The 27,591-nt window shown below is 49.1% G+C and overlaps 2 protein-coding genes across 6 annotated transcripts in view; one reads left to right on the forward strand and one right to left on the reverse strand.

Annotated features, from left to right (window-relative positions):
• On the forward strand, nt 1-27,360 carry TVP23A (trans-golgi network vesicle protein 23 homolog A). 3 transcript variants are annotated; one of them, XM_081088690.1, is made up of 8 exons: nt 1-176; nt 441-520; nt 23,369-23,513; nt 24,014-24,103; nt 24,282-24,410; nt 25,376-25,504; nt 26,367-26,426; nt 27,144-27,360. In XM_081088690.1, exons 1-7 carry the CDS (start codon nt 168-170, stop codon nt 26,424-26,426), a joined length of 642 nt encoding a protein of 213 aa, XP_080944816.1. In that variant the 5' UTR covers nt 1-167; the 3' UTR covers nt 27,144-27,360. The 3 variants fall into 3 exon arrangements, with proteins under 3 accessions (XP_080944816.1, XP_080944817.1, XP_080944818.1); XM_081088692.1 differs by lacking the exons at nt 1-176; nt 441-520 and adding exons at nt 21,344-21,618; nt 22,978-23,047; XM_081088691.1 differs by lacking the exon at nt 26,367-26,426.
• The window catches only part of NUBP1 (NUBP iron-sulfur cluster assembly factor 1, cytosolic), a 34,344-nt gene continuing 18,558 nt past the window's right edge, over nt 11,806-27,591 (reverse strand). Inside the window, exons 11-13 of one of the 3 annotated variants that reach the window (XR_013995836.1) lie at nt 23,427-23,639; nt 12,304-12,483; nt 11,806-12,031 (exon numbers count right to left, since the gene is read on the reverse strand). Coding sequence is in view for 1 of the 3 variants with exons in the window: in XM_081088689.1 (XP_080944815.1) it covers nt 27,420-27,526 (107 nt within the window). In the remaining 2 variants the exon portion in view is untranslated. Of the gene's footprint in view, nt 12,032-12,303; nt 12,484-21,308; nt 21,355-23,426; nt 23,640-27,247; nt 27,527-27,591 lie in introns of those variants that run through there. The other 2 variants (XR_013995837.1, XM_081088689.1) reach the window with 2 other exon arrangements.

Here is a 27,591-nt window from a genome sequence, read left to right on the forward strand (position 1 = left end):
GGCCCGCGCGCCCCGCCCCCACAGGAGACCTGCGCGGAGGCGGCAGCGCGGCCGCAGGCTGCGACCCCATCAGGTCTGCGGCCAGTGGCCTGAGGGGCATCCCGGCTTTTTTGCGGCGAGAGGCGGAGCCGGAGCCCGGGACTGGGTCCAGGTGGGCTCCAGGGAGGATGAAGCAGGTAGGGCCGCAGGGATGCTGGGCGTGGAAGGATGATGGTGAGGATGGGAGGAGCCTGCGGGAGCGCTGGGGAGACAAGGAGGAGGAGGAGGGATGCGCGAGGCGGGGGCCTGGGCCTGGCTGGACCCCAAATGGCCTTGAGTCGCAGCCGAAAGGGAGGGGCCCGGTCTGCAGGGAGGATGAGGGTGGGCTCTGCACCACGGGCGGGCGGGTCTGTCACTCGCCTTTGGTGTGTCCCCCACCCCCACTTCCACCCCCATCCCAGGCCCTGGTGGACGACACTGAGGATGTGTCCTTGGACTTTGGCAACGAAGAGGAGTTGGCCTTTCGGAAAGCCAAGATCAGGTATGTTTGGACTGGCTGTGGGCAGGAATCCCCCAAAGCTGCAAATTCATTCCACGTTCATTCATTCACTCACTCATTCATTCAGAATGTATTGAGCACCTAGTGTGTGCCAGGCATGGGCTAGAGACACACCCTGGACAGATCAAAGTTCCTGCCCTCCTGGCAGGAGGCTGGAGAGGCGGACAAGGGCTTGGAGCCTGCAGTCTGGAGGGGGGGGGGGACCTAACATTGAACAGGCAAACAAAGATATTTGGGGGGAAGTCAACAGTGTGATTGAAAAAAGGGAAAGTGACTGGGCAAGACCACTTGCCTTAGCACAGTCAGGGAGGGCATCTCTGGAGAGGTGACATTTGAGCTGAGACCTGAATGAGGAAATTTCCACCCGGAGGAACAGCAGGTACAAAGACCCTAAGGCCGTGTTGGAAGGTCAGAGAAAATCGTCTATGTCTGGAGGGTGATGGGAGAGGAGAAAGGGCTTGGCAGGAGGCTGGAGAGGTGGGCAGCTTGGATTTCTATTCTAACCCCTGCTTTAGTTCCAGCCAGCCAGCCAGCCAGCCAGCCAGGCAGTCCTGGGTCGAATCACTTCCTGCCCGAGGCGCTGCATCACAGAAAGTGGCAGGACTAAGGTGTGAAAAATGACCCATGAACATGATTGCTGATGACCCAGCAGCTGCCACATTAGAAACACCCAGAGCTCAGCCGCACTCACTCACCTGTGCTCCGTCTCTCCTCCCGCCCATCAGAGCCAGCAGGCGTGGGGGCCTGGCACCTACATGCCATTCCTTTTACGTTCTCTGATCCAAATCCAAGAAACCTCAGAATGAGATAGGACAGTATTAGCTTCCCAGGGCCACTGTAACAAATCACCATAAACTCGTTGGCTTAAAACAACAGAAATGTATTTTCTGACAGTTTTGGAGGCCAGAAGTTCAAGATCAGTTTCACGGGCTGAAACCAGTGTGTCCGCAGGGCCACACTCGCTCTGGAGGCCCAGGGGGGAAGATCTGTCCTTCGTCTTTTCCGGATCTGGTGGCTGCCGGCTTGGGGCCCCTTCTTCCATCCTCGAGGCCAGCAGTGTTGCATCTTCAAATACTCTCTGCCCCATTCTCACATTACCTTTTTCCTCTGTGTCAAATCCCTTTGCCTTCCTCTTATAGGGTTACTTGTAGTGCATTTAAGGGCCGGCTGTATGGTCTGGGATAACTTTCCCATCTCAACCAACTTAATCACATCTGCAAGGTCCCTTCTGCCACATGTGGTAACCCTCACAGGTTCTGGGGAGTAGGACCTCCATGTTTTGGGGGGCATTATTCAGCCTACCATAATGATCAGAGAAAGACATTGTGAAAGAACTGGGACCCTGGGGCAAGAATCTTATACAGCATCTAAGCTCAGTGTTTGTTGAGCACCTCCTGTATGCCGGCCTTTATGGAGTTGCCCAGTCGAGAGCAGAGATGGTCAGCCTCGACACTGCCAACATTCTGGGCCAGGCACTTGTTGCTATAGGGACCGTCCTGGGCATTGCAGGATGGTTAGCAGCATCTCTTGCTCCTACTCACCAGATGCCAGAAGCACCCACCAATAATGTCTCCAGACACTGCCAAATGTCCCCCCAGAGGCAAACTTGCCCTCATTGAAAACCAGTGGTGTGGGGTATAGGGTGTAGGTATGCCCGTGGCTGCTACGACAGTGTTTCATGCTTGGGCACTTGTCCTGGGCAAGGGAAGAAGTGACAGCTGAGCTGAGACCTGAGGAATGGGGGTGGGGGTAGTGGGTAATTAGCTAAAGCAGGGAAAAAGATGGGGTGTCACAAGCACAGGCTTAGAGTTAAGATAAGTTTAGGGAGCTGAGAGTGGTTTATTGGCAAGCAGTCTGGGCAGAGACTGGGGCCCACACCCTGAAGGGCTTATACTTACGGATGTGTGAATTCTGTTAGATGGGAATCTACTATATCTGTGCTGTCAAATTGGGTAGCCACCAGACACATGTGGCTGCTGACACTTGATGTGTGGCTGGTGTAACCAAGGGCCTTCCAGCCGGGTCTGTTAGCTTTAATACGCTGACTGCTGTTCGCTTTAGCCTCCGGCATTAAATAGCCCCAGCGGCTACCCTACTGCACAGTGCAGTTCTAGAGGTGGAGTTCGTACAGGGCAGTGACACGATCAGAATCCTAGCTGGAACGAAAGAAGGATACACGGCCGTGACACGGCATCTTCATCTCCTTGGGAGACCCAGCCCCCACCCCACACACATTCCTGGTGTCGGTGACCTACATGGGCCAGGTCGGGCCGCCAGAGGCCAAGGCCAGGGTGTTGTGGGTCACCCTGAAGCCTAGAAGCTTCAACATCTGCTTCCTGCAAACCTTTCTATGACTCTGTTCACCGAGACGGCTACCTGCCTGCCAGCTCAGCTCCTCCAACCCAGGGGCTGTTCCACGCAGGTCACTCCCAGGCAAGCCTGGTGTTTACCCTTTGTTTACAGTGACCTTGAACAAGTCAGGGCACCTTCCGGATCCCCATTTTCTCATTTGTAAAATGAGGAAGACGTTAGTCCCATCGTAGGTTTGTGTAAAGAGGACTAAATCAAGTGACAAACTTATGTAACAAGACCGTGAGAGCCCTGACACCTCATGTGGGCTCCATAAATGGTACCTGTTATCTGACCCCAAGTGGGACTTCTGTGTCCTTGGGGCAGAGGCACATCCTCAGCTGGAGCAGGACGTCGCGCTGGGGTTGTCCTTGGAGTGGGAGACTGTCCCTCCTGTGGAAAGTTTATGCTTTGAAGGCACTGGCTTCACAAATTCATTTAGACCAGTGGTTCTCAACCTTCCTAATGCCACGACCCTTTAATACAGTTCCTCATGTTGTGGTGACCCCCAACCATAAAATTATTTTTGTTGCTACTTCATAACTGTAATTTTGCTACTGTTATGAATCTTAATGTAAATATCTGATATGCAGGATGTATTTAGGCGACCTCTGTGAAAGGGTTGTTCGACCCCAAAAGGGTCTTGACCCACAGGTTGAGAACTGCTGATTTAGGTCATGGATTTCAATGGATTCCCACCCAAAGCAGGATGGTCTCCTCTGGTCTCAGACGGGTTCCTTGGACCTGATTTGGGTGGGAATTGTTAGGGTTGGTTTGGTCAGCGTTTCGTGCTTGGTCCTCACTCAGCCCAGGGGGCATCCAATGAGAAGAACGCCAAGGGGAGTCACATGTTAGTGGGGACCAGGTCCCCAGGCAAGACCCACATGAAATCAAAACTATCTTTGCAAATCTCTAACCAGTGTCTCCAGTAGAATGACATTTTGCCTTTCAAGTAGTCTTTCATGTCAATTTATCTTCCCATGTTGGATATAAAAGCTGTTCCTCAAAATGAGCTGCAGAGGAAATTGTTGGCTGTGTTTTAGGGGAAGTGATTTTGAATGAAAAACAGTAATAGCAAACACTTTCCTAGCACTTATATGCAGAAACTATTCTAGGTGTTTTGCTCATTATAATTCATTTAATCTGTATTACAAACCTATGATGTAGACGCTCTGATTTTTATTGGTTTCAGGATGAAAGAAATTGAGGGAAAGAGTTGAGTGACTTGCCAAATGTCACACAGCTGTTAAGTGGCAGGGTGGGGAGTTAGGCTCTCTAGAGCAAGCATGTCAAACTCAAAGGTGAAGACGGGCCAAATAAACAAGGTTTAAGTTTCTGTGGGCCACAAAAATAACAAAAGCTTCAATTTTCAAATTTCAAATAAACCAAAGAAACGTAAGTTTATTTCGATAGAGACATGCTGAATACAAAGGGTTGAAATAAGTGAGTAATGTTAACATAAAATAATAGAATATTTTTATAAAAATTAGTACTTTTTCTTGAACATTAATTTACCAGACCCTGAATAACTGCACAAATTAATGAGGGTAATGCAAATAAACCTGTTTTTCTTGTTCTCTGAAAGTGAAATATTTCCTGTTACGCACACCAAACAAGTCAGTCCAAGATTAATGATGTGGCAATCAGCTGCTAAAATATTTGCTCCTAGTATTAGTGGAGAGAAATGGAGCACCTGCGCGTAAGTCGTGTAAGAGAAATGAATGCAACACAATTATAGTAATCAGTCATTAGCGAGCGTTGTAGTTTGTTATTAGTAATTATGTATAACAGGATATTGTCAAAATTAAGTTATGAATTTTTATTAAAACGTTTCTTGCATACTGTTATATTGGTTGGGCCGTGAAAATATTCGTTGTGGGCCGCTTGTGGCCCGCAGGCCGCAAGTTTGACATGCTTGCTGTAGAGCAGGGGTGGGCAAACTTTTTCACTCAAGGGCCACAATGGGTTCTTAAACAAAAGCATGGATGGAATGTTTGTGTGAACTAATATAAATTCAAAGTAAACATCATTACATAAAAGGGTACGGTCTTTTTTTTTTTTTTTTAGTTTTATTCATTTCAAACGGGCCGACCCGCGGGCTGTAGTTTGCCCACGGCTTGCTGTAGAGCCTGACCTCATATTACATTGTGCTTAGGAGCAACACAGGGGTGAGCTCTGCAGTGGGAGCAGCATTTCCAGGGCTTTCGTCTTATGCCTCACTCCCCTCCCCTTTTAGAACTGGCTTTCTAAGCCTTGGCTCTGTTTATATTGGGGCTGAGTAAGTCTCTGTGTGGGGCCGTCCTGTGCCCTGCAGGGCTTCACAGGATCCCTGGTCTCCACCCACTAAGTCCCAGCAGCACTGCTCCCCTCTTTCCAGAGTTGTGAGGTGAGGTATATTCCCAGGGGCAAAGTGACTCTGGTTGAGAACCCTGACTTAGGTTATTATCTCTTTCTCTAGGGTGTGGATTTGGATAAGTTAAATTTGTATTTAAAGGAACTCCTTGCATTCCTGACACCTCTGTGTTTGACACTGACCGAGGGAAGCCGCTGGGGTGGGGGGCAAGGAAGGAGAGGGGACAGGTTATGGTACAGATGTTACATTAGTGGCTGCCCATCATTCTCAGAAATCAACATAGGCACACAGACACAGACACATGCAGACACACACACACAGGCACACACACAGGCACACATACACACACATACAGACATCATGCTCCAACACACTGAAGAGAAGATTTTGGTTGTTCTTTGTTGTGATTCCAGGAAGTCTGTTTGCCTCAATAAGTGAGGACCCCTTGCCCTCTGGGGTCCCTCTGTTCCCACTGACTTTGGGGAACAAGTCATCCTGCCCCTCTCCCATTCTAAAAATCTACTTTAAAAATATAGAAATATGACACATAAGCAGGTCTCACCAAGAGCTGATTATTTAGTTTTAAGGAAGGTCTATGGTTACCAAGGAAAAGAACCCATAAAATCAAGGAACTAGAAATTTCAGTTCTCTTTGATTAGGGCACGGAATTACACATTTTGAAATTAACTCCTTATATTTACAGCTGCTTAGCTTCCTCTTACTTATATTTCTTGTTAACATGAAATTGAATGCTGTCCCAACAATCAAATCACTGAAGAGAGATTTCTGGTGAACTGTGACTTACACAATTAGGGAAGTTGATGATCAGAAGGGGACATTGGTCAAGTTCTTTGATGTTTGATATGGGACAGCGTGACTGAAAGATTTAACTCATTCACTCATTTACTCCAGTGTTGATGCTACTGGTGTTTGGGACTGCGCATCCGTTGTTGCAAGGCCGCGCTGTGCCCTGTAAGATGTTTAGCAGCACCCCTGCCTCCACCCACTAGATGTTAGTGGCAGCCTCCTAGTTGTGACAAACAAAAGTGTTTCCAAACAATGCTGGGGAGGCCCCAAATCAGCTGCCTTTTGAGAACCACTGGTTTGTTCTTTTTCCCACCCATTTACTCACTGAATCAACAAAAATGTTCAAGGACCTTTGTGTGCCAAACACAGTTCTAGGGGACAGAGGCCCCTGCCCTCCTGAGCTGACATTTTGATTAGGGGTAAGACAGTGAACATTTCTATAATAATAAAAGGGTAATATGCTAATTAGACTGGACATCCTTCCGAATGTCCTTCTGGACAAAGCCTGGGCCGGAGGGAAGCCGCCCAGGTCCCAGGTGCTGGAGGGAAGCGGGTGCCGGCAGCTGGGGGGAAGGAAGGCCTACTCTTGCTCGAATTTTCATGCATCGGGCCTCTAGGTATATTGCAGGGATTGTGGGAATCAGGCCAGTGGGAGAGTGGGAGGAAGACACACAGTTGGAGGTGTGTTAGGAGAAGGGATGTGGAGGGCTTTGAGGATTCCCCTGGGGGGGTTGGAATTTTGCCTGCTTTTGACAGACAATCTTTGTAGATGAGCAGGGAATGGTCAGATCTGATTGACACTTGAGAAAGCTGCCTGTGACTGCCATGTGGCCTGTTGGGCAAGAAAGGAAGCAGGGAGGTCCACTAGGAGGCCCATGAAGCGTGAAAGATGCTGGTGGGTGGGACTGGTTGTGTCCCAGGGATGCCCAAGGGAACTCGATTCATGCTGACCTTTGTCCAGATTCTTCCAGGGGCCGGTCTGGGGCTGCTGAGGTTGGAGAGAGGTGGTGGAAGGCAGGGTCCCAGATGCAGGTCTCAGGTCTGCATTCCCAGAAAGTCTCACCTTCGTCAGCACCCCCAGGGAACTTGAGGTTCTCTGAGGGAACATGCTGACTCAGCGGGTGTTGAGTGTGAAAGGCTCCTGCTGTGCTATCCTGCTGTGCTCCCAGGGGCTTGGGACATTTTTCCAGGCTGTTATTTCTGGGTAAATAAGGAATGCTCACACTTAGTAAAGACCAGCTCAATGCACATGGGTTGGAATCCAAGGGGAAAAGCCCAGGGCTGGCCCTTTGCCCGCCCCAAGGAAATGTTCACAGGGGCTCAGCAGGGAGGGTTCTATGGCCAATGACTCACTCCTCACTCATCACAGGAGCAAGGAGGCTTCCAGAATGACTCAGAAATAGCCACAAATACATTAATAGAGCCTCATATTTTCTCTGCATCTCAATACAGGTTATCTGTCCCCTGAATTTTAAAATACTTTAGAATAGAAACTGCAAAAGGACAGTCAGCTGACTGACTCTAAGCCTCAGAGATACTCTTAGTCTAGGGAAGTATTTTAAATGAATGTGAATTTAAATCTAAAAATTGGAATGGGTCACATTTGAAATCTGACTCAGCACAGAGACAGAAGGCAGACTGGTGGTTTTCAGGGGCTGCAGAGGGAAGAATGGGGAGAAAGTGCAGCTGCGTGAGGGGTTTTACTCTGGACTGATGGAAATGTTTTAGAACAACATTGTGAAGTACTAAATGCCATTGAATTGTTCACTTTAAAATGGTTAATTTATGTGGTGTGAATATCACCTCAATAAATTTTTTTGTTGTATTATTTTTCTAAACGTTCTTTTTTAAGTAGTTTTGGGTTCACAGCAAAATTAAGGTGAAAGAACAGAGATTTCCCATATACCTTCCTGCCTCTTCCCACACATAGCCTCCCCCATTATCAACATCTGCACCAGATGAAACATTTGCTACAATTGATGAATCTACATTGACACATCATAATCAACCAAAGCCCATAGTTTACATTAGGGTTCACCCTTGGTGGTGTGCATTCTATGAGTTTTGACAAACATAATGATATGCACCTACCATTACAGTATCATATAAACTATTTCCATTGTGCCTCCCTCCCTCCACCCCGAATCCTCTGTGCTCCATCTATTCACTCCCCCACCCGCCCCCCTAACCCCCGGCAACTACGGATCCGCTGTCTCCTTCGTTTTGCCTTTTCCAGCATGCCATATATTTGGAATCATATAGTATATAGCCTTTGCAGACTGGCTTCTTCCACTTCATAGTATGCAATTAAATAATTTTTAAAAATCTGGATTGCTGACTTCTTCTGAGAAGCCATTAGAGTTGAGAGGATGGGCTGAGTTGAGTTGTGAGGCATGCCCCTTCTGGGTGAGCCCCAGCCCTCACCCACCCAGTTGACTTATTTACCAACTCAGGTTGGCCCTGTAAGCACCTGAGTTTACAGCCCCCCCCCCCCCACCACCACCACCACTTCTTGAGGACAGTGAGGAGCAAATATTATTCCATCGATAGCATCTCTACTTTCAAGGGGTGCGAGGGGCTTTGAGTTGGAATTCCTCTCTAATGCCGTGGTTTTCTCCCCAGACCTCCAGAAGCTGTGGCCAAGGGATGGAGGGGCCTGTCTGCGAGGGCCCAACCTTGGGGGTCAGGCTGTGCCTGGCCATACGAGGCTACTTACCCTGAGCCCCCATGTTCCTGCTCATCCCCCAGTCTTTGTATACCGTTTGCTCTCTGCTGCCTAAATTTGTCCCTTAGATCTTAAAATGTCTTTAAAACTTTGTTTTAAATTAACATATAATCCACACACCATAAAAGTCACCCCTTTGCCCTAACTGGTTTGGCTCAGTGGATAGAGTGTCAGCCTGTGGACTGAAGGGTCCCAGGTTCGACCCCGGTCAAGGGCATGTACCTTAGTTATGGGCACATTCCCAGTGGGGGGTGTGCGGGAGGCAGCTGATTGATGCTTCTAGCTCTCTATCCCTCTTCCTTCCTCTCTGTAAAAAATCAATTTTATATATATATATATATATATATATATATATATATATTAAAAAAAAGTCACTCCTTTGAAGTGTACAACTCAGTGGTTTTCAGTACATTCAAAAGGTTATGCAACCATCGTCACTGTCCAATTCCAGAACATTTTAATCACCCTCTCCCGAAGGAATCCCATATCCTTTGGATCTTAATCCTCATCAATGCTAAGAAGCACCCCCTATCCTGAGCCATGTGCCCCTTCTCTCAGCCCCTGCAGCCCCGTGTCTGACCCCAGGCCTGATGACTGACTTTTGTGTCCACATCTTGGGTTTTCTTAAAATGTCAGTAAATAACCAAGAACCATGTAGGTGCTCCGCCTGACTCCCATACTAAAGGGTTGGCGCCTGGAACAGTACCTGGAACAGTATGGACAGCTGGTGGGACGCTGCACCACCATTCCGACTGGACAGTGGCCATGCTGTGTGAGTTGTTGAAAATTCTGATGGTGACTCTTCTTACCCCATTAGTGACACTTTCACACTGAGTTGAAATTGCCCGTTTGCTTCTCTGCCCCTTCTTCCCCCACAGACTGGTGATGTCCGTGAGGGCAGGACTGGGTCCATTTGTTCACTGCACTTGGACCTAGCATGTGCCTGGTTAATTAGGGTTTTTTTTTTTTAAATGTAGTGCTGCTGCTTTAAGCTCCATTCATTAAAATTGCATACTTCTTAAACGATTTTGAAAATCAACTGAAGACATTTATGTGTTGATTACAAATTCAATCCTATATCCTTAGACACTTTCAACTAGTTTCAATTTCCGTGGTAGTCATTGTTTTGACTACCAGAGTCATCTGCAAACAATAAGTACGCATGCACGGCAATTATAAAATGTCCTGCTTTCAGGGCGATGGGAGTGTTGGTGGCTAATGGAACCCCAGACGAAAGAACTGTAAAATACAGCAACAAAATATGTAAAGTTGGAAAATAATATTTTGAATTAATGTCTTTGTAAAGTCTTAAAAAAAACACCTCTTTTCTTTGAAATAATTTCAGACTTACCAGAAAATAGCAAGAACAGTACAAAGAACTGACAAGTGTTAACACTTTGGTGTGTGTGTGTGTGTATTTGTTTTCTGAAGTGTTTAAGAGTAAGTTGCACACACCATGCTTCCCGCCCCCTAAACATTTCCCTGTGTGTTACAAGAACAAGGCATTCTCTTACCTAAGCAGAGTATGCTGGAAACTGGGGAACATATCTAATCCGTAATTCATAGTCCAGTGTCCTTTCCCCCAGTTCAAGAGCCAATCCAGGCTTGCCCATTGCCCATTAGTCAATCTGGAACAGTTACCAGCCTTTCTTTATCTTTCACGACATGAACAGTTTCTGAAGAGTGGTGGCCAGCTGTTTGGAGGAATGTACCTGAACTTGGGTCTGTCTGATGTTTCTCATGATTGGATCCCAGTCATGATTTTGGGCAGAAACACTGTAGAAATGACATTCTGTTCTAAAAGAACATTTGTTTCCCAGATCGGTCACTCAAAAGGTAGCCCAGAAATGGCACTCTTTCTTTGCCCTTCACTACTTCTTATCTGCATCTCAGCCCCCAGGTTTTGGTCTTTTATTTATTTATTTATGTTTATTTTTTAGAGAGAGAGAGAAAGAGGAAGGGAGAGGGAGACACCAACGTGAGAGCAAAACATTGTTCAGCTGCCTCTTGCACACCCCCTACTGGGGGTCAAGCCTGAAACCTGGGCATATGCCCTGACAAGGAATCAAACCAGCAACCTTTTGATGCATGGGATGTCACCTAACCAACTGAACTGGATTTTGGTCTTTGATTCTCTTTACCACCTGAAGAATCCACGACACCTGAGAGAGTCAGTTCCAAGTTTTGAGGCAGAAACCAGTCGGCTGGATTTGGAACATCCTTTTGTTACCAGAAAGCACAGCTGTTTTTTAAAATGTCACAGACTGTTATGAAAAATGAAGACACCAGTTTAATGGTGCCCCACAGCCCAGGCTGTGGTAGTGATCAGTATTTGCTGAATGAATTAATATGAGTTCACTCAGTTCTCCCATTAAATAATTTGTAAGTTGGGCTCTTTGTCCCTAAGGTGCTATTGTTTTTAAAGTGCACTGGTTCAGTTATAGCTTTGGGAGGTAGAAAATAAATACCTTATTAATATTTGCAACCATTAGTGCAGTGGTTCTTAACCTTCCTAATGCCACGACCCTTTAATACAGTTCCTCATGTTGTGGTGACCCCCAACCATAAAATTATTTTCGTTGCTACTTCATAACTGTAATTTTGCTACTGTTATAAATCGTAATGTAAATACCTGATATGCAGGATGTATTTTCATTGTTACAAATTGAACATCATTAAAGCATAGTGATTAATCACAAAACAATATGTAATTATATATGTGTTTTCTGATGGTCTTAGGCGACTCCTGTGAAAGGGTCGTTCGCCCCCCCAAAGGGGTCACGACCCACAGGTTGAGAACCGCTGCATTAGTGGATGTATCCTGATTCCCAAAATATTAAATGGTAAAAAAAAAAAAAAAAAAAAAAATGCAATTTAAGGAAGGATTCTCTCCATTTTGCAAATGAGGAAACGGAAGCTCCCAAGAGCCAAGTAACAGATCCAAGCTCACACGAGAGCTAATATTCGATGCCTTCAAATCCTGCCCACTTCTAGCAGACTCTAGCAGCTCTTCAGAAACAAAAGCACATAAATGGGTGAATTCTACTTTTTACTTTCAATGCAAACAAACAACCAGCACCCTACTCACAACAGGGGTGAAAACGAGCAGGAACCCAGGTCCCTTACCTCCTTCAGCCTCTCCAGAGTGTCACCTGCTCTGCGCACCTTCCTGCCGGCTGACTTCCTCTCCGGCCTTCTGAAAGTCAGTGCTTGGCTGCTCTGCTCTCTGTCTCTCCCTCAGTCAGTAACCCCAAGTCTCCTGTTTAGAAGAGGTGAGTGCAACTGCAGCTGGCCTCATGCTCTCCTCCCTCCCCCAGCTTTAAGGAAGCCTGGGAGTCTTCATTTTACCACCCTGATTCTTAGAGGAACCCAATCTCCTTGTCCTTCCCGCCCCTGGGAATCACCTGACTAAATAGAACGTGGGTTTTACACAGTTAAAAGTCCTCAGCATTAGAGCCTATAGTAGTTAGCTATTGCTGCATAACAAATTCCCCCCAAACTTAGTGGCTGCAGATAAAAAATGTTTCTTACCTCCACTGAGCCTCAAGGTCAGGGTCTGGGAGCAGCTGGGCTGGGTGGTTCTAGTGTGTTCTTCCATCAGAGAGCTCCTAATGCCTGGGTGTCCTCAGCGGCTACTCTTTAACATTGGGGCGTGCGTCATGGGGGCATTCTAATTCTATCATTCTGTCTTCATCTGTGAGCCGAAGAAATCTAGAAAGAGAAACCCTCCCTCTTCAAATATATAGTCATTACAAGGCATACTTCGTAGAAAAATAGCATAATAGATACTTGATTCTTATCCTTCATTTTTGTTCAAGTAATGAGATCATTCCCCAACATCCCCTACAGCTGTCCACTGAGGGTTTAGTTTAAGAATCACATGACTGCCAGGCCAGCCTGGCTCAGTGGTTGAACGTCGACGTATGAACCAGGAGGTCACAGTTCGATTCCTGGTCAGGGCACATGCCGGGGTTCCTGACTCAATCCCCAGTGTGGGGTGTGCAGGAGGTAGCCAATCAGTGATTCTCTCTCATCATTGATGTTTCTCTCTCCCTTCTTCTCTGAAATCAATATATTTAAAAAAGAATCACATGACTCATGGATAAGACATTCTTATTGCTGCTTAAATTGTCGCACCTCTGGCCAGTGGGAGTCCTTTCCTGTTGGCTCCTGAGTCTTTCTGACTCGACTCTGGTGTCTCTGACAGCTTCCTTGCTACCTGGGGTGTGTCGAGGGCCCAGCCTCCTCGTATGCATCTCTCCACCATCGCCTTTTCCCCAAGGACCCCTGGCTCCTTTGGAGAATGGCGTTTGGAAGCCCCAGCCAGCGCTCATCTGCGTCAGCCCTTAGGCTGCAGGGCTAGGAAGTGCATCAAGCAGGGCTGATGATCATCCCTTTGTATTTTTCGGAGTCACTGTTGTCACCAACTTGATCTGGGAAACTCTGGGCTGAGACTGAGTGAAGACTTCGGTTCTGGTGCTGATTCTGCCATTAAAGCCGCTGTGAGCTCACACTTTCCTGCGACCCAGAAAAGATGACTCTTCCGCAGGGAGTTGGTTCTCTCCAGAACCCACAGCTGGCTGACAGCGCATGCGCCTGATGCCAGCAGCACAGCCTCTGCGCCAACCCTGGGGCAGTTCACTGCCCCTCTCCCAGCACCCTGCCCTCTGCAGAGCAGCGCTCCGTCCCCCTCTTAGCTCACTTCTTTCCTTTGGGTGCCTTTGTCCCCAGGCAGGTGTTATGGGTTGACAGGTTCTGGTGCTGATTCGCTATCAAAGCAGCCACTAGTCCAGCTGTGGGCAAACTACGGCCCGCGGGCCGGATCCGGCCGTTTGAAATGAATAAAACTATTGAAAAAAAAGACTGTACCCTTTTATGTAATGACTAGGGGCCTGGTGCACGAAATTCGTGCACTGGGTGTGGGGGGGGGGGGGAGTGTCCCTCAGCCCAGGCTGCCCCCTCTCACATACTGGGAGCCCTCAGGCGTTGACCCCCATCACCCTCCGATCGCCTGATTGGCCCCTTGCCCAGGCCTGACGCCTCCGCCAGAGGTGTCAGTCTTGGACAGGGGACCCCCATCTCCCCCCGATCACTGGCTCTGGCCCCAGCCCAGGCCTGAGGCCTCTGGGCCAGGAATCATGCCTGGGCAGGGGACTCCCATCTCCCTCTGATCGCTTGCTCCACCCCCCGCCCAAGCCTGACGCCTCTGACCCAGGCTTCAGGCCTGGGCAAGGGGACCATCATATCCCCCCAATCCCCGGCTCCGCCCCCCACCCAGGCCTGATGCCTCAGCCAGAGGAGTTGACCCTCATCACCCTCCGATCACCAATCACCATATCGGCCCCTTGACCAGGCCTGAGGCCTCCGGCAGAGGTGTCAGGCCTGGGCAGGGGACCCCCAGCTCCCCGCGGTTGCAGGCTCCGCCCCTGCCCAGGCCTAACGCCTCTGGCCTAGGCGTCCGGCCCAGGCAGCGGGGACATGCAGTGGCAGCGGGGGGCGCCGCGATCGTGGGCTTTGCTTTAGGCCCAGGCAAGGGACCCCTAGCTCCTGGGACTGCCAGCTTCGACCGTGCCCAGCTCCCATCGCTGGCTCCACCCCTACTTCCTGCTATCACTGGCCAGGGCAGCAAAGGCGCCTGATTCTCCGATCATGGCTGGGGGCAGGGCAAAGGCGGCCTTTGCCCTGCCCCCCAGCTCTTAGCTCCCCCCTGGGTTTCCGATCACTGTCAGTGGCAGGGGGCTTCTTCCTGCTTTCCCTTTCGCCTCCCTGCATTGTGCCTACATATGCAAATTAGCCGCCATCTTGTTGGCAGTTAACTGCCAATCTTAGTTGGCAGTTAATTTGCATATAGCCCTGATTAGCCAATGAAAAAGGTATCGCCGTGCGCCAATTACCATTTTTCTCTTTTATTAGTGTAGATGTTTACTTTGAATTTATATTAGTTCACACAAACACTCCATCCATGCTTTTGTTCCGGCCCTCCGGTCCAGTTTAAGAACCCATTGTGGCCCTCGAGTCAAAAAGTTTGCCCACTCCTGCACTCGTCTGTACTTCCTGCGACTAGAAAAGATGTCCCTTCCTCAGAGTCATCTTCCCCCAAAGGCATGTTGAAGCCCTAGCCTCCAGTACCTTGAAATGTGACCTTACTTGGAACAGGGTCTTGGCAGATATAATTAGTTAGGATGAGGTCATACTGCAGTAGGGTGGGCCCCTAATCCAATATGGCTGGCGTCCTTATAAAAAGACAGCCACGAGAAGACAGGCGGGTGGAGAAGGCCATTGGACAATGGGGGCAGAGATCGGAATGATGCGGCTACAAGCTGTGGACTGCAAGGGTGCCAGCTGTCATCGGAAGTCAGGAGGGAGGCCTAGGCCAGAGGGTCCCTCACAGCCCTTAGAAGGAACCAACCCTACTGACACGTCATGTTGGACTGCTGGCCTCCAGACTGTGAGACAAGTTCTGTTGTTTTAAGTCACCTAGTTTGTGGTGCTTTGTTACTGCTGCCTGGGAAACACACAGCCTGCGACAGCTTCCCGCTCTCCCCTGGGGTTGGTCTCTGGACCAGCAGCACTGACATCTCCTGGGGACTCATTAAAACGCAGACTCTCAGCCCCCTCCCCGCCCCCAAAACTCCTGAATCAGAAGCTTCATTCAACAAGAGACTCAAGCATGTCAAACTCGCGGCCGGTTGGTTTGACATGCTTGGACCAGGTGATTCCCATGTGGAGCACTGCCTTACACAAAAGGAGGGTGGTGGGATGGTTACTCCCATGAATTAGCTGGCACTAACGGAACCCTTGGTGCCCACCAGGCAGTGTCCTAAGCCCTTCTACATGCACTCCCATTATCATGTAATCTTCCCAGCAAGCCCATGCCATTGGCACTGTCACCAGTGTTTATGGCTGCGCAGGCGTGCACTGCATGTGACCTTTTGTGTCTGGCTTCATTCACTTAGCAGAATGTTTTCAAGCTTCCTGTTGTAGCATGCACCCATTCCCTTTTCTTTTCCAAAGTTTTAAAATCGTTGTTGAATATGCCTAACATCAAATTTACCATTTTAACCATTTTCAAGTATACTGTTCAGTGACATTAAATATGTTCACACTGTGGTGTAACCATCGCCACCATCCATCTCCAGAACTTTTTTGATCACCCCAAACTGAAATCCTCTACAGTCAAACCTCGGTTCTCAAACATCTCCCATCTGGACCAATTTAGTTCTTGGCCAAGTTGTTCGGGAAGGGGGTGGGGGGAGGGAATGTCTCAGTTGTGCAACACGGGGGCAGTTGGGGACGAGCAGGCCAGTGGGGGCGGGGGGGGGGGTAGTTGGGTGCAAGCAGGCAGGCAGGGGTGGGAAGTTGGGGGCGAGCAGGCCAGCCTGGGGGGCGGGCAGTTGGGGGCAATTAGGCCAGCAGGGGGTGCCAGTTGGGGGCGAGCAAGCCGGGGGGGGGGGGGCAGTTGGGGGGGTAAGTCCGGAAGTGGGGGCAGTTGGGGGCGATCCAGCCAGCAGGCAGAGTGGTTAGGGGAGATCAGGCAGGCAGGCAGGTGAGCGGTTAGGAGCCAGCAGTCCTGGATTGCAAGAGGGATGTCCCAGATTGGAGAGGGTGCAGCCCAGGCTGAGGGACACCCTCCCCCCACCTCTGTGCATGAATTTCATGCACCGGGCCACTAATATAGCGTAATATCCCATGGTATGGTTGTGCTACATTTTGTTCATCCACTAACCTGTTGATGAGCATTTGGGCTGTTTCTACCTTTTAGTGACTGTAAATGGTGCTACTCTGAGCATGTACTCAAAAACTCTCGGTCTTTAGCTAAGGAATCTGGTCCCTGAGTCCAGCAGCAGCAGGAGGGTGTGGCCTGGGTGGGGATCACCAGGTGCTCTGGGCAGAGGAGATAGGGTTCCACACAGGGTCCAGCCTGGGCCACGTGACCAGGGGCCCACTGACTTGTCCCTGGGGTTCACTTTCATTTTGCAGCCTGAGCATATTCAGCCTCTAAGGTTGGGATGTCTCTTTAAAAAGAAATAAAGAACAGAAACAAGAGGGAATACAGTGGTCACCAGAGGGAAGTCTGTTCTTTTACTCACTTCCACACTCAAACCTCTGTCGTGCTGACCTTTGAATCAAAGCTGTGAGGACTTAGCAATCAGCATCTACTCAGACATCCCAACAGTCTGAAAACTCGGCAGTCTCCGGCTCAGATTTTGGAGGAGGAGGACGATGTGCTATTGTTTGAAACAGGAAGCCAGAGTCTGAAGGATGATGGTGCTAGCATTGCTTGGGGAGCATTCTAGAGAAGAAAAGTCCGATTCCACCCAGTGCTTCATCCTTGGAGCATGGGGTTTCTGAAGGCTTGCAGGGGTCTCTGCTTTTTCAGGCATGGGATCCTTCCATCCCTTTCTGCTTTGTTCCTGGAGCTGGTTTATCTTGAAAAGGGAACCGAGGAAGATTCATCAATTTTAATGAGCATAGGAATCACCTAGGGCCGTGGTCGGCAAACTGCGGCTCGCGAGCAACATGCGGCTCTTTGGCCCCTTGAGTGTGGCTCTTCCACAAAATACCACGTGTGGGCACACAAGTACAGTGCGATTGAAACTTCATGGCCCATGCGCAGAAGTCGGTTTTCGGCCTGGGCGAGTCTATTTTGAAGAAGTACTGTTGATATTTGGCTCTGTTGACTAATGAGTTTGCCGACCACTGACCTCGGGTCTTGTTAAGATGAAGATTTGGGCTCAGGAGGTCTGGGGTGGGGCCGCCGGTCCTGCATTCCTAACAAGCTCCAGGGCACGCGGGAAGCTGCCAGATGGAGAATGGCTGAAGGAGGCAGATGTCATCCTAGCTGTCTTCCTCTCACTCTGGAAGTCCCCTTCTGCCCACATCTTCACGGTGGATACTGCTGCTAGCAGTAGACCCACCTGACTCCAAGTGGGTGTCAGGGCTGAAGAAATAAACAGTAGCACCCTCCTCACTTTAAACAATGGGGAAAAGCATGTCTGACATCACTGATCAAGGCTTTTTTCACACTTTTGTCTGTTCTCAAAAATCTTGACTGTTAATGAGTCAAACGGGGAGATTACTGTTAGCCACAACCACCCTCTGGTCTGGCATCCTGGGAATTTTATCTCCTGGAAGCCTCAGACATCTGAGGAAAATGGTCTCCCATTTAACAGGTGAGCAAACTGAGGCTCTGAGTTTAGTAACTTGTCCAGGGTGCTACACAGCAAGGATGGGGCTCAAATGTGAATTTAGGCTCCTGGCCTTCACTGTACCCACTGTCCAGGTGGGGACTGGGGTGGGGGGCAAGTAGGCACTTGTACTCCATATAGCAGTGGCCCTTTCTTTGCAGAGGGACCGGTAAGTGCAGAAGAAAGGACCTGCTTTCTGGAATTTTCCTCATGCATCCAACTGTAATGGCTATATACTCAATTGGAGAATTTTAGGTCTGGAATTTTTTTATTCTAATTTTTTGACAACACATAGCCCCTAGAATATCAACCCGTGGGCTTGGTTTATTCCGAAAGGCGTTTGGCCTCAATGCAAAGTTGAGGCTGCCTTGATGATTTCTTTTTCTACTTTTTAATTCAAATTTACATAAAAGTACAGAGAACAATGACCGTGTTGTTCCGGCTGCCCAGGTTCAGTCATGATCAGCACATGGCCATCCTGTTTCATCTTCACCCACCCACTCCCCGCCCCGAATTACTCTGAAGCAGATGCTAGATGTCATCACAGATGCTCTGTTTGTGGTAGCAAAGTAAACCCCAGTCCCGATTGTGAGAGGCTTGCACTGCCACAGCAGTGCTCACCAGCCATGAGCCCTGCGTCTAGCGCCCTCCCAAGGGGAATGGCCTGAGGGATTGGGCTGAAACCAGCTCTCTGACATCCCCCGAGGGGTCCCAGATTGCGAGAGGGCACAGGCCAGGCTGAGGGACCCCACCAGACTCCAAGGCGTGTCTGGCCCATCTCACTCAGTCCCAATAGGCCAGACCCCAGCAGCAAGCTAACATACCGGTTGGAGCATATGGTCAGTGCACGTTATAGCGACTGGTCGACCAGCTGACTGTCTGCCCCCTGGTCATCAGTGCACATCATAGCGAGTGGTTGAGCAGCCTTAGCATATCATTAGCATATTACGCTTTAATTGGTTGTTCGGTTGTTCTGCTGTTTGGTCTATTTGCATATTACCCTTTTATTATATAGGATTGAGCAAAAATACAGTCCTCACAAGCCTCTCTCCACCCCAAATTATGAAAAAATCTTGCTCAATTTATTACAATTGATGAACCCATATATTATTATTAACTAATGTCCATAGTTTACATCAGGGTTTATGCTCTGCATGTACAAATGTATAATGACATGTGTCCACCATTCTAGTATCATACAGACAAGTTTCATTGCCCCCCATATCCTCTGTGTCCCACCTAGTCAATCTCCTTCCCTCAGCCCCTGGCAACCACTGACCTTTTTACTATCTCCACAGTTTAGTCTTTTCCAGAATGTCATATCGCTGGAGTCAAACAGTGCGTAGTCGTTCCAGACTGGCTTCCTTAGCTTAGTCATATGCACTTAAGGTTCCTCCATGACTTCTCCTGGCTTGATGGCTCATTTCTTTTTAGTGCTGAGTAATATTCCATTGTGTAGATGTGCCACAGTTTATCCATTCACCTATGAAAGGACATCTTAGCTGCTTCCTCTTTTGGACAATTATGAATAAAGGTGCTAATATCTGTGTGCAAACGTACATTTTCAACTTCTTTGGGTAAATCCTGAGGCGTGCATTTGCTGGACTGTATCACATGGAGAATTTTTAGTGTGACTTGCAAACATTTTTCCTTGGTCAGTGGCTTCAATCAGAAACATTTTTTTATTGAGGTGTAGTGTTCTACAGTTAAGCACATGAATCTTAAGCATATGGTTTGATGAATTTGTACACATATGATCAAGATGTGGACCATCTCAGCACCCAGAAGGCTCCTTGTGCACCTTCCCCGTCACCGCCCCTCAACTGTCCAGAAATGGCTACTGACTTCCAGCATAATCGCTGGTTCTGCTGGCCAGGCAGCTCCCACGCTGCCACTATTGAAAGCAGATTTTTTTAGGGGAAAAGCGGCCATTAGTAGCAGCTTGTTTCCTTTTTGGTTTGTTTTGAGTGGAGCCTGATTTCATCACCAAATTGTTCCTGCTGGTCTGGACCAGGGGTTGGCACACTTTCTGGGTAAATATTTTAGCTTTGCAGTTCAGCGAATGAGTGAGCATGGCTGCGTTCCAATGAAACTTTAGTTACGGAGATAGGAAGTGAGCCCAACGGGGCGCTGGGCCTGCATTTGCGAACCAGTGTAGAGCAGAGCTTTCAAAGCTCTGTGAGGTTCCGTCCAGGCCCGCTCAGCCTGCGCCCGCGTGTGTGGGACAGGAGCGTGCACATTTGAAGGCCCCTCAGGAGACTCTCATGCACTTTCCAGGTTGAGACATCTCAGTGTTTCCTTCTAAGGAGGAAGACAGTAGGTGTCCTGGGACCAAGAACTCCACAAATAGCTTTAAATGTAAACAAAAGCCCATTGAGCCTCTTCCCACCTTAACACTTTGATGAAGGTCTCATTTCCCCTTTCACCGTCTGTCATTCTTCCCACCTCCTCTACTGAGAGAACAGGCTTCTACCGGCCAGGTGGAGGGGGCGTTGGGGAACCAGTGGAAAACTCTCCGTATTAAAGTTGAGGAATGAAGGTGGTTCTTCAGCAAAAGCATCGGGGCAGGGGAATATGGAATCTGGAGTCTTGGGGGAATCCTGAAATGAAAAGTGCCCCCGGGGAATGAGAGGGGGAAAGTTGTGGTCAGAAGGGGAATTTTCCAGTGTGGCTCCTCGAGGTGGAACAGTTTCGAGTGACTCCGAGGGCTGAGATAACAACAGCTGCTTGCAGTTACCGAGCACGGCCTGTGTTTCTAGCACTTCATACTCACCAGCTCCACTTGATCTGTTCAGTATCCTAGGAAGTGGCTGCTGCTCGCACACCCATTGTACAGAAGCAGAGACTGAGGCTGAGGGGTTATGTAGCTTAGACTCTGAGGTTGGAGCCAGGACTGGAACCCTGGCAGTTGGGCACCTCTCAAGGGACAACCAGGTGGGTGCCTGGGAGGGTGGAATTGGAAGCCAGTGGCATTGAGAGGTGGAGATGGCGTCGGAGTGTGTGTTTGCTCTGCAACTGCGGAGGTGGCAGGAGAGAATGCTGGCAGGATGGAGGACCCCATGGCAGGGAAGAATGGACAGGCTTAAGCCATAGCCTTCAAAACTCTCAAAACTAGAAAACTGGTCTGCGGCCACATTAGCGCTGGCTGGGGGCAAAGGCTGGGCAAATTCCAGAGAGAGGCTGCATGAGGCTTTGGAGGGTTGTCCAGACAGCAGCCTGCATAAGACAGGACTAAAGCAATATTTGAAAGTGCAACAGGCATCATTTTCTACTTGCTTTGGGCGTTGTGCGAATAATAGTAATTTGATTGAATGACAATAATAATACCTCCCAACTAAGCAGAACTTTCCAACAATTGGAATTTTTTCTGTGTTTTATTTCAGGAAACCACAGCCTAAAAAGAAAGAAAAAGAAGTGGTGGGCAGGGGATTTATTCAAATACACCAACTTCCAGGTTTTACTGGACACTTGGGTCTCTCTTACATCTTTTAAGTCTATATTGTCCTACAAAGAGGACAGATGTCCCAGTGTGCCTTAAAGGACTCGATTACAAGTTTCAACACAACAAATATTTGCTGAGAATCTTAAAAGTCATGTACTGTTGGGGATATAAAAGTATCTAAAACATGGTTCTGCCTTCGAAGAACTTTCCAATGTGGTAAGATGATTCATTTATCTTCAGCGTGAAGGGGTAAAATTATATAGAGACAGTTTATTGAAAATCCTCAATAAGAGGAAGGCCAAAAGGGTATAAGAGATTCCTAAAAGTCTTGTCTTTTGGAACAGTCCAGATTTGGACGTTTTTGATCACATCTAATTCTTTTTTTTTTTTTTTCAATCCTCACCTGAGGATGTTTTTTTGATTTGAGAGAGAAGCATCGATGGGTTTCCTCCCATATGTGCCCCGTCCAGGGATCAAACCCGCAACCTAGGTATGTGCCCTGACTGGGAATCGAACCCATGACCTTTTGGTTTATGGGATGACGCTTCAACCAACTGAGCCACCCTGGCCAGGGCATCACGTCTAATTCTAAAGTGCCAGGTACTCTGTCCAGGCCGGCCTTTCACCCAGGCTGCCAGGAGAGCCCAGCGTCGGAAAGGCACAGATGATAAACGTTCTGGCGCATGGCTGGTGTTTGGGCACGGGCCCCTGCTCCCTCTGGAACTTCCTCTGGAACATCAGGAGTAGGTGCAGAAGTCATAAACTCTGATTCTGAATCTTCCTCCACGTTCCCTTGGGAGTGTGAAACCACCCCACTCTATAGGAGCCCCTCGTTGACTTACTCTGACCCTGCTGCTTTTTGGGAAGTCCCAGCAGGCTCATGCCCTTGCAGGTGTGCTGGCTGCCTCTTTGTCATCCCAGATGTTGCAAGCGGGCATCTGGCGGGCCAGGATGATATGTGGCCTGCATTATTTTATTAACAGAATTAGTAGCCATCGCTTAAAATCCTATTTGCCATCCAAGCCTGGATTTCTAGCTTCTTGTGAAATGTTGAATCTGGCAGTACAAGGGTAGATGTGCAGAGTACAGTCCCATGCCCTGGAGGGAGGCCTGCCCCCTGCCTCCCTAGCAATGGATGGCGCTTTCATTGCCATCATCATTGGCCCTGCACTGTTGCTTTCTTGATCTTGACTGAGTGTTTTTCTCTATCAAAAGTGGATTCCTAACAAAATAAATAGAAAGCCATGAGTGTCTTCTCTTCTGCCTGGCCCATGTCACCCAACGGCTGTCGCCTGCCTGGCCCCTACAGGCATTTGTTATCTATCTGCTCCGACAAATGGGTGTCCCTCGTTATTGGTTACCCTCAGGTCTCTCATCTTCCAGATACGCTTTTAAAGCATTTGATGTAGGATGAGCACATTCCCCTTGGTTCTGTGTCTTCTTTTGTGCCTCGGGGCTCAGTGAACAAAACCCGTCTCCCCCTAGGCTCCATTTCATCATTTAAGTCCCACTCGTCATGAGCAATCACGAGTTAGACCTGTCGTTGGCACATCACTCTCATTTCCCTCTGTCCAGGAACATGCATTCCCCGATGACTCGAGACAGCACCCATGAGCGGCACGTGGACCCACTGCTCCACGACTGGGTAATAGCCCAACCTTTGCTTTAGGGAACCAGTCACTGCTGCTGCTAGGTGGGAAGGCAGCGAGTGACCGCGGTCACACTTCACTTCAAAGGTGACCCAGTTTCAAAGAGGGCAAGTGATGTTTGTCATCAAATGAGGGGAAAGTACGGGATTCTTCAAGAGGGGAAGGAATCGAGAGCAGTGCTGACTGTCGCGGGCCTGCTAATTTAGTGCCGCCCGCCCCTGGAGCTGCAGCCCGGCTGAGTTTGGTGTGAAATGTGCCAGGGAGAGCGTGGGAAGTCAGACACCATGGAGTGAGGGGCCTCCTGGGCTCTTTCCTAGGCACCCCTTGGCCACCTTCTTCCACCTGTTCTTCCGAGTGAGCGCCATCGTCACTTACGTGGGCTGCGACTGGTTCAGCAGAAGCTTTGTGGGCTGCTTCGTCACCGTGCTCCTCCTTCTGTCCTTCGACTTCTGGTCTGTGAAGGTGAGGCCCCCCTGTGATGCCTTTGCGCCCGGGTGGTGGCTGTCCTGATGCAGGTGGTCGATTTGAGCGAAGAGATGCTCTGGCTGGAACTGCTGATACATTCTTAGGAATACGGAGCCGGAGTCACTTAAAATTAGAGGAGAAAATACATTGTTTAGTGTGGAGTGAATGGCTTCAGGATATCAACTGTTGCAAATATGTGCCATGTGAGGTGACAACTCCATATGGCTTTGATCTTTAGTAAAGTTTACATAGAATATACAGAGATTTAAATGTTCTACCTAATGTGGATATATATATATTCAGGGAGTCTGTCACTTTTTAAGGTAAGCTTAATTAAAAATTAGAAGCCTCGAAAACTGACTGAGAAACCACCACAGTCCAGTTCCCCACCTCTCGCCCCCAGTACAAGTTTAACTTCTGTTTTATTCACCAACAAACAGGTGACGACCTGCCCTTTGCCCAAAGTGCGCTGAGAGTCACTCTGTCCCTTTTCCTAGAACGTAACTGGGAGGCTCATGGTGGGCCTCCGCTGGTGGAACCAGGTCGATGAAGATGGGAAAAGCCACTGGATTTTTGAAGCCAGAAAGGTATTCTCCATGACGAGGCGAACCAGCACGAGGAGAGCGGCGGTGGGAAGTGTCCGTGGGTTCCTTTCGGGCCCTGCGCGCTCTGATCCTGCCCTACCCAAAGTCCACCGGGGCCGGCGCCCGGCGCAGAACATGTAGAATCGATGAACATGACGGCATGAATCACTTTCCCACACAGGTCTCTCCGAACAGCATCGCCGCCACCGAAGCAGAAGCCCGGATCTTCTGGCTCGGCCTCATTATCTGCCCCATCATTTGGATTGTGTTCTTCTTCAGCACCTTGTTTTCCTTGAAGCTAAAGTGGCTGGTAAGGCAACACCCGACTCTGACGTTGCTTTGGAATCTGCACACAACCAGGGGTCCCAGGAGTGGATTGTTGTTTATTGACAGATTTATGGAAATAGCTGAAATACGGCTTACCTATATAATGTGTATAATTCAACGGCTTCTAGGTGTTCCGTTGTGCAGCCGTCACCACAATCACTTTCAGGATTTTCACCGCCCGCAAAGACACCCTGTAGCCTTCAGCCATCACTACCTCCCAGTGCCCCTGTTCACCCAGCCTGACACCCACTCATCTTTGTTTCTATGGGTTTGTCTATTCTGAACATTCCCTATGAGTGGAATCATACAATATGTGGTCTTTTGTGACTGACTTCTTTCACGTAACGTAGCATTTTCAAGGTTTATCCATGCTATCGCATGTATCAAGACATCTTTCCTTTTCAGGCTGAATATTCCATTGTATGGATAGGCCACATTTTATTTATCCCTCCATCTATTGATGGCCGTTTTGGTTGTCTCCACCTTTGGTGCACGAATAATGCTGCTAAGAGGGGAGTTATAGAAAACGCCTATGGCATCCTACCTTGGACAGGGAACCCTTCCTAGGTAGGAATAAGCTAGCCTCAGAGTTCTGAAGTTTTATTTCAGAGCTACTGTATTTTGTTGCCATGACTTGTTTCGTTCGCTGAGAAAACAAAATATCCACAGACAGTATAAGCAGCAGCGTGATTAGAGGTGTGGACTCTGGAGTTTGGGTCCTGGTTTGGCCTTGCATCAGTTCCTGGACTTTGGGCCACTTTCGTGTCTCTGGGATGATAATGGCACCGACTTCTCAGGTTGGTGATTAAAAGGTGTCCAGGAGTCTTGTAGGTGCTCAGTCAAGGTTGGCTGCTACGTCAGGTGCAGGCCAGAGCCACCGCCACTGGGTGTGGGAGGGACATTTCCATCTAAGCCCAGGAGACTGACCTTTGCTTTGTCTGAGCGCAGGCCCTCGTGATAGCGGGGATCTCTCTCCAGGCCGCTAACCTGTATGGCTACATCCTGTGCAAGATGGGAGGCGAGAGTGACATCAGCAAAGCCGCAGCCAGCTTTCTGTCCCAGACGGTGTTCCAGACGGTGAGTGACTGAAGATCAGGGGGAGGGGCCTGTTGGCAGCTGCAGTGCTGAATGTTTCCTCGTCAGTCAGGCTGCCACAGTTAGTCTCTAAATTGCGGTGAAATATACACAACATAAAACTGACCATTTTAACTAGTTAGTTATTTTTAATCTTCACCTGAGGGTATTTTTTTTTCATTGCTTTCTCAGAGAGTGGGAGGGAGAAAAAGAGGGGGAGAGAGAGACAGACAGACAGACAGACATCGACTGGTTGCCTCCCTCACACTCCCGAACAGCAACCCAGGGGCATGCCCTTGACTGGGAATCGAATCTGTGACCCTTCAGTGAGCAGGCTGACGCTCTAACCATGAGAAACGCTGGCTAGGGCCATTTTAACTATTTTCAAGTGTACATTTCAGTGTCATCTAGTACATTAACATTGTTGTACAACCATCCATCCCCAACCACGTCTCCAATCTAGAACCTTCCATCTTCCCAAACTGAAACTGTACCCATTAAACAGAAACTCCCTGTTGCCTGACCCCCAGCCCCTGGAATTCACTATTCTACTTTCTATTGCTATGAATATGATGACTCCAGGGACCTCACACAAGTGGAATCATACAGTTTTTATCCTTCTGTGACTATCATCGTAGTCTTCGGTGATTTTAAAAACTGCAGAATTTAGAAGCAGAATTTTTTAACCACACATATAAATGAGGTGAAATAAATGTGACCAGGCTCATCCTGAAGTAATGTGGACTGTGTTAAATGTTCGTAGCGCTACTGTATGCTCTTGGTGCATGGTGGGTTTGCCCTGGCCTCGAGTCGGAATCAGGCCGGCACAGGTGGGACCGAAAGCCATGGCTGCCTTTCCTTGCAGGCCTGCCCACGTGATTTTGAGAAGCCTGGCCTCGAGGGGCTGGAGATCCACAAGTGTTAGGTGAGAGGTGGGATCAAGGCAGGGGTCTTGACCGGGGCTGGAGGCTTGTGAGAAGTGCATCTCCCCTGTGCTCGGCTGTGCCCATGGCCTGGGTAGCCTACCCCAGTGCCCTGAGTGGCCAGGGGCATAGCCAGGTGGGGAACCAGCCTGTGCACTGGGCATCCTGGGCTTTGTGACTGCATCACCCTTTACTGGGGTCCCACCCTCCTCACGTTGGACATGTACAAATTCGACCACATGCAGGCATGAGGGGGAGCAGGGAGGGAAATGAGAAGATGAGAGGAAAGAACAAGGGAATTTGCCCACCTACCACTTACACTCGGAGTAAGATGGAAAATAGGAATTTACGCTTCCCTCACCGTCTCCATCCCTGTGCATCTCAGAGGGAGCTCTCTTGGCAATGCCCATAATTCTAGAGTTCACCCCTGTCTTTCCTGTGAAATAATGTCTTGTGTGCCACCGGAAGTTACTGGGGGAGTGTCATGTGACTATCCTGGGCTGACACAGACCCCAGTTCGGTTTAGTGGGTGATCTCAGGGCTGCTCAGGGGTGTTCTGACCACGTGCAGCTGCATTGACGCTAACCCCAGAACAAGCCCTGGCTTGAGGCTCCATCGATGTTCCTTTCCCCGATCTGGAGAGAAACTGGACTACTACTAACAGCGTGACCGTGTGCTCTGCACCGAAGCCACACCTCATCCCTTTGCTTCCCTTTCAGGCATATCTTCAGAGGCAGCAGTAGCGAGGTGAGGGCTCTGCAGTCAAGCAAGCGCCAGCAGGCATTCCGACCAACAAGCCGCGGGTTTTCAGTGAAGCAGGGACGTTTGAGGAGACGCTTTTATTTTTTAAATGGCACATGTGTAAAGAACGCCCTTTACATGTGATCTAAAGAAAACTGTACAAATATCAGGTGATTAAAGTGTCTGCAAAAGTGACTTCACACACACCAGAGTCTGGTCCCTCTCTGCCTTGAGCCCGCTCTGTGCCCGAGCGGTCAGGACGCGCTGGCCGTGCTGCTCGCGTCCATGTCCCCCCGTGTTTCAGGAACTAACGAGGTCCTCTCTTCTTTGGGCTGATGGGGACTACAATACTCCTGGATTCCTGGAAAACAAGGCGGCAGGCAGAGAAACATGGGCAGCTCCTAGTGCCCCGGGCAGCCCTGCCTG

The sequence above is a fragment of the Myotis nattereri genome, assembly GCF_964212035.1.
Source record: "Myotis nattereri genome assembly, chromosome: 4".
In the NCBI taxonomy this organism is placed as follows: domain Eukaryota; kingdom Metazoa; phylum Chordata; class Mammalia; order Chiroptera; family Vespertilionidae; genus Myotis; species Myotis nattereri.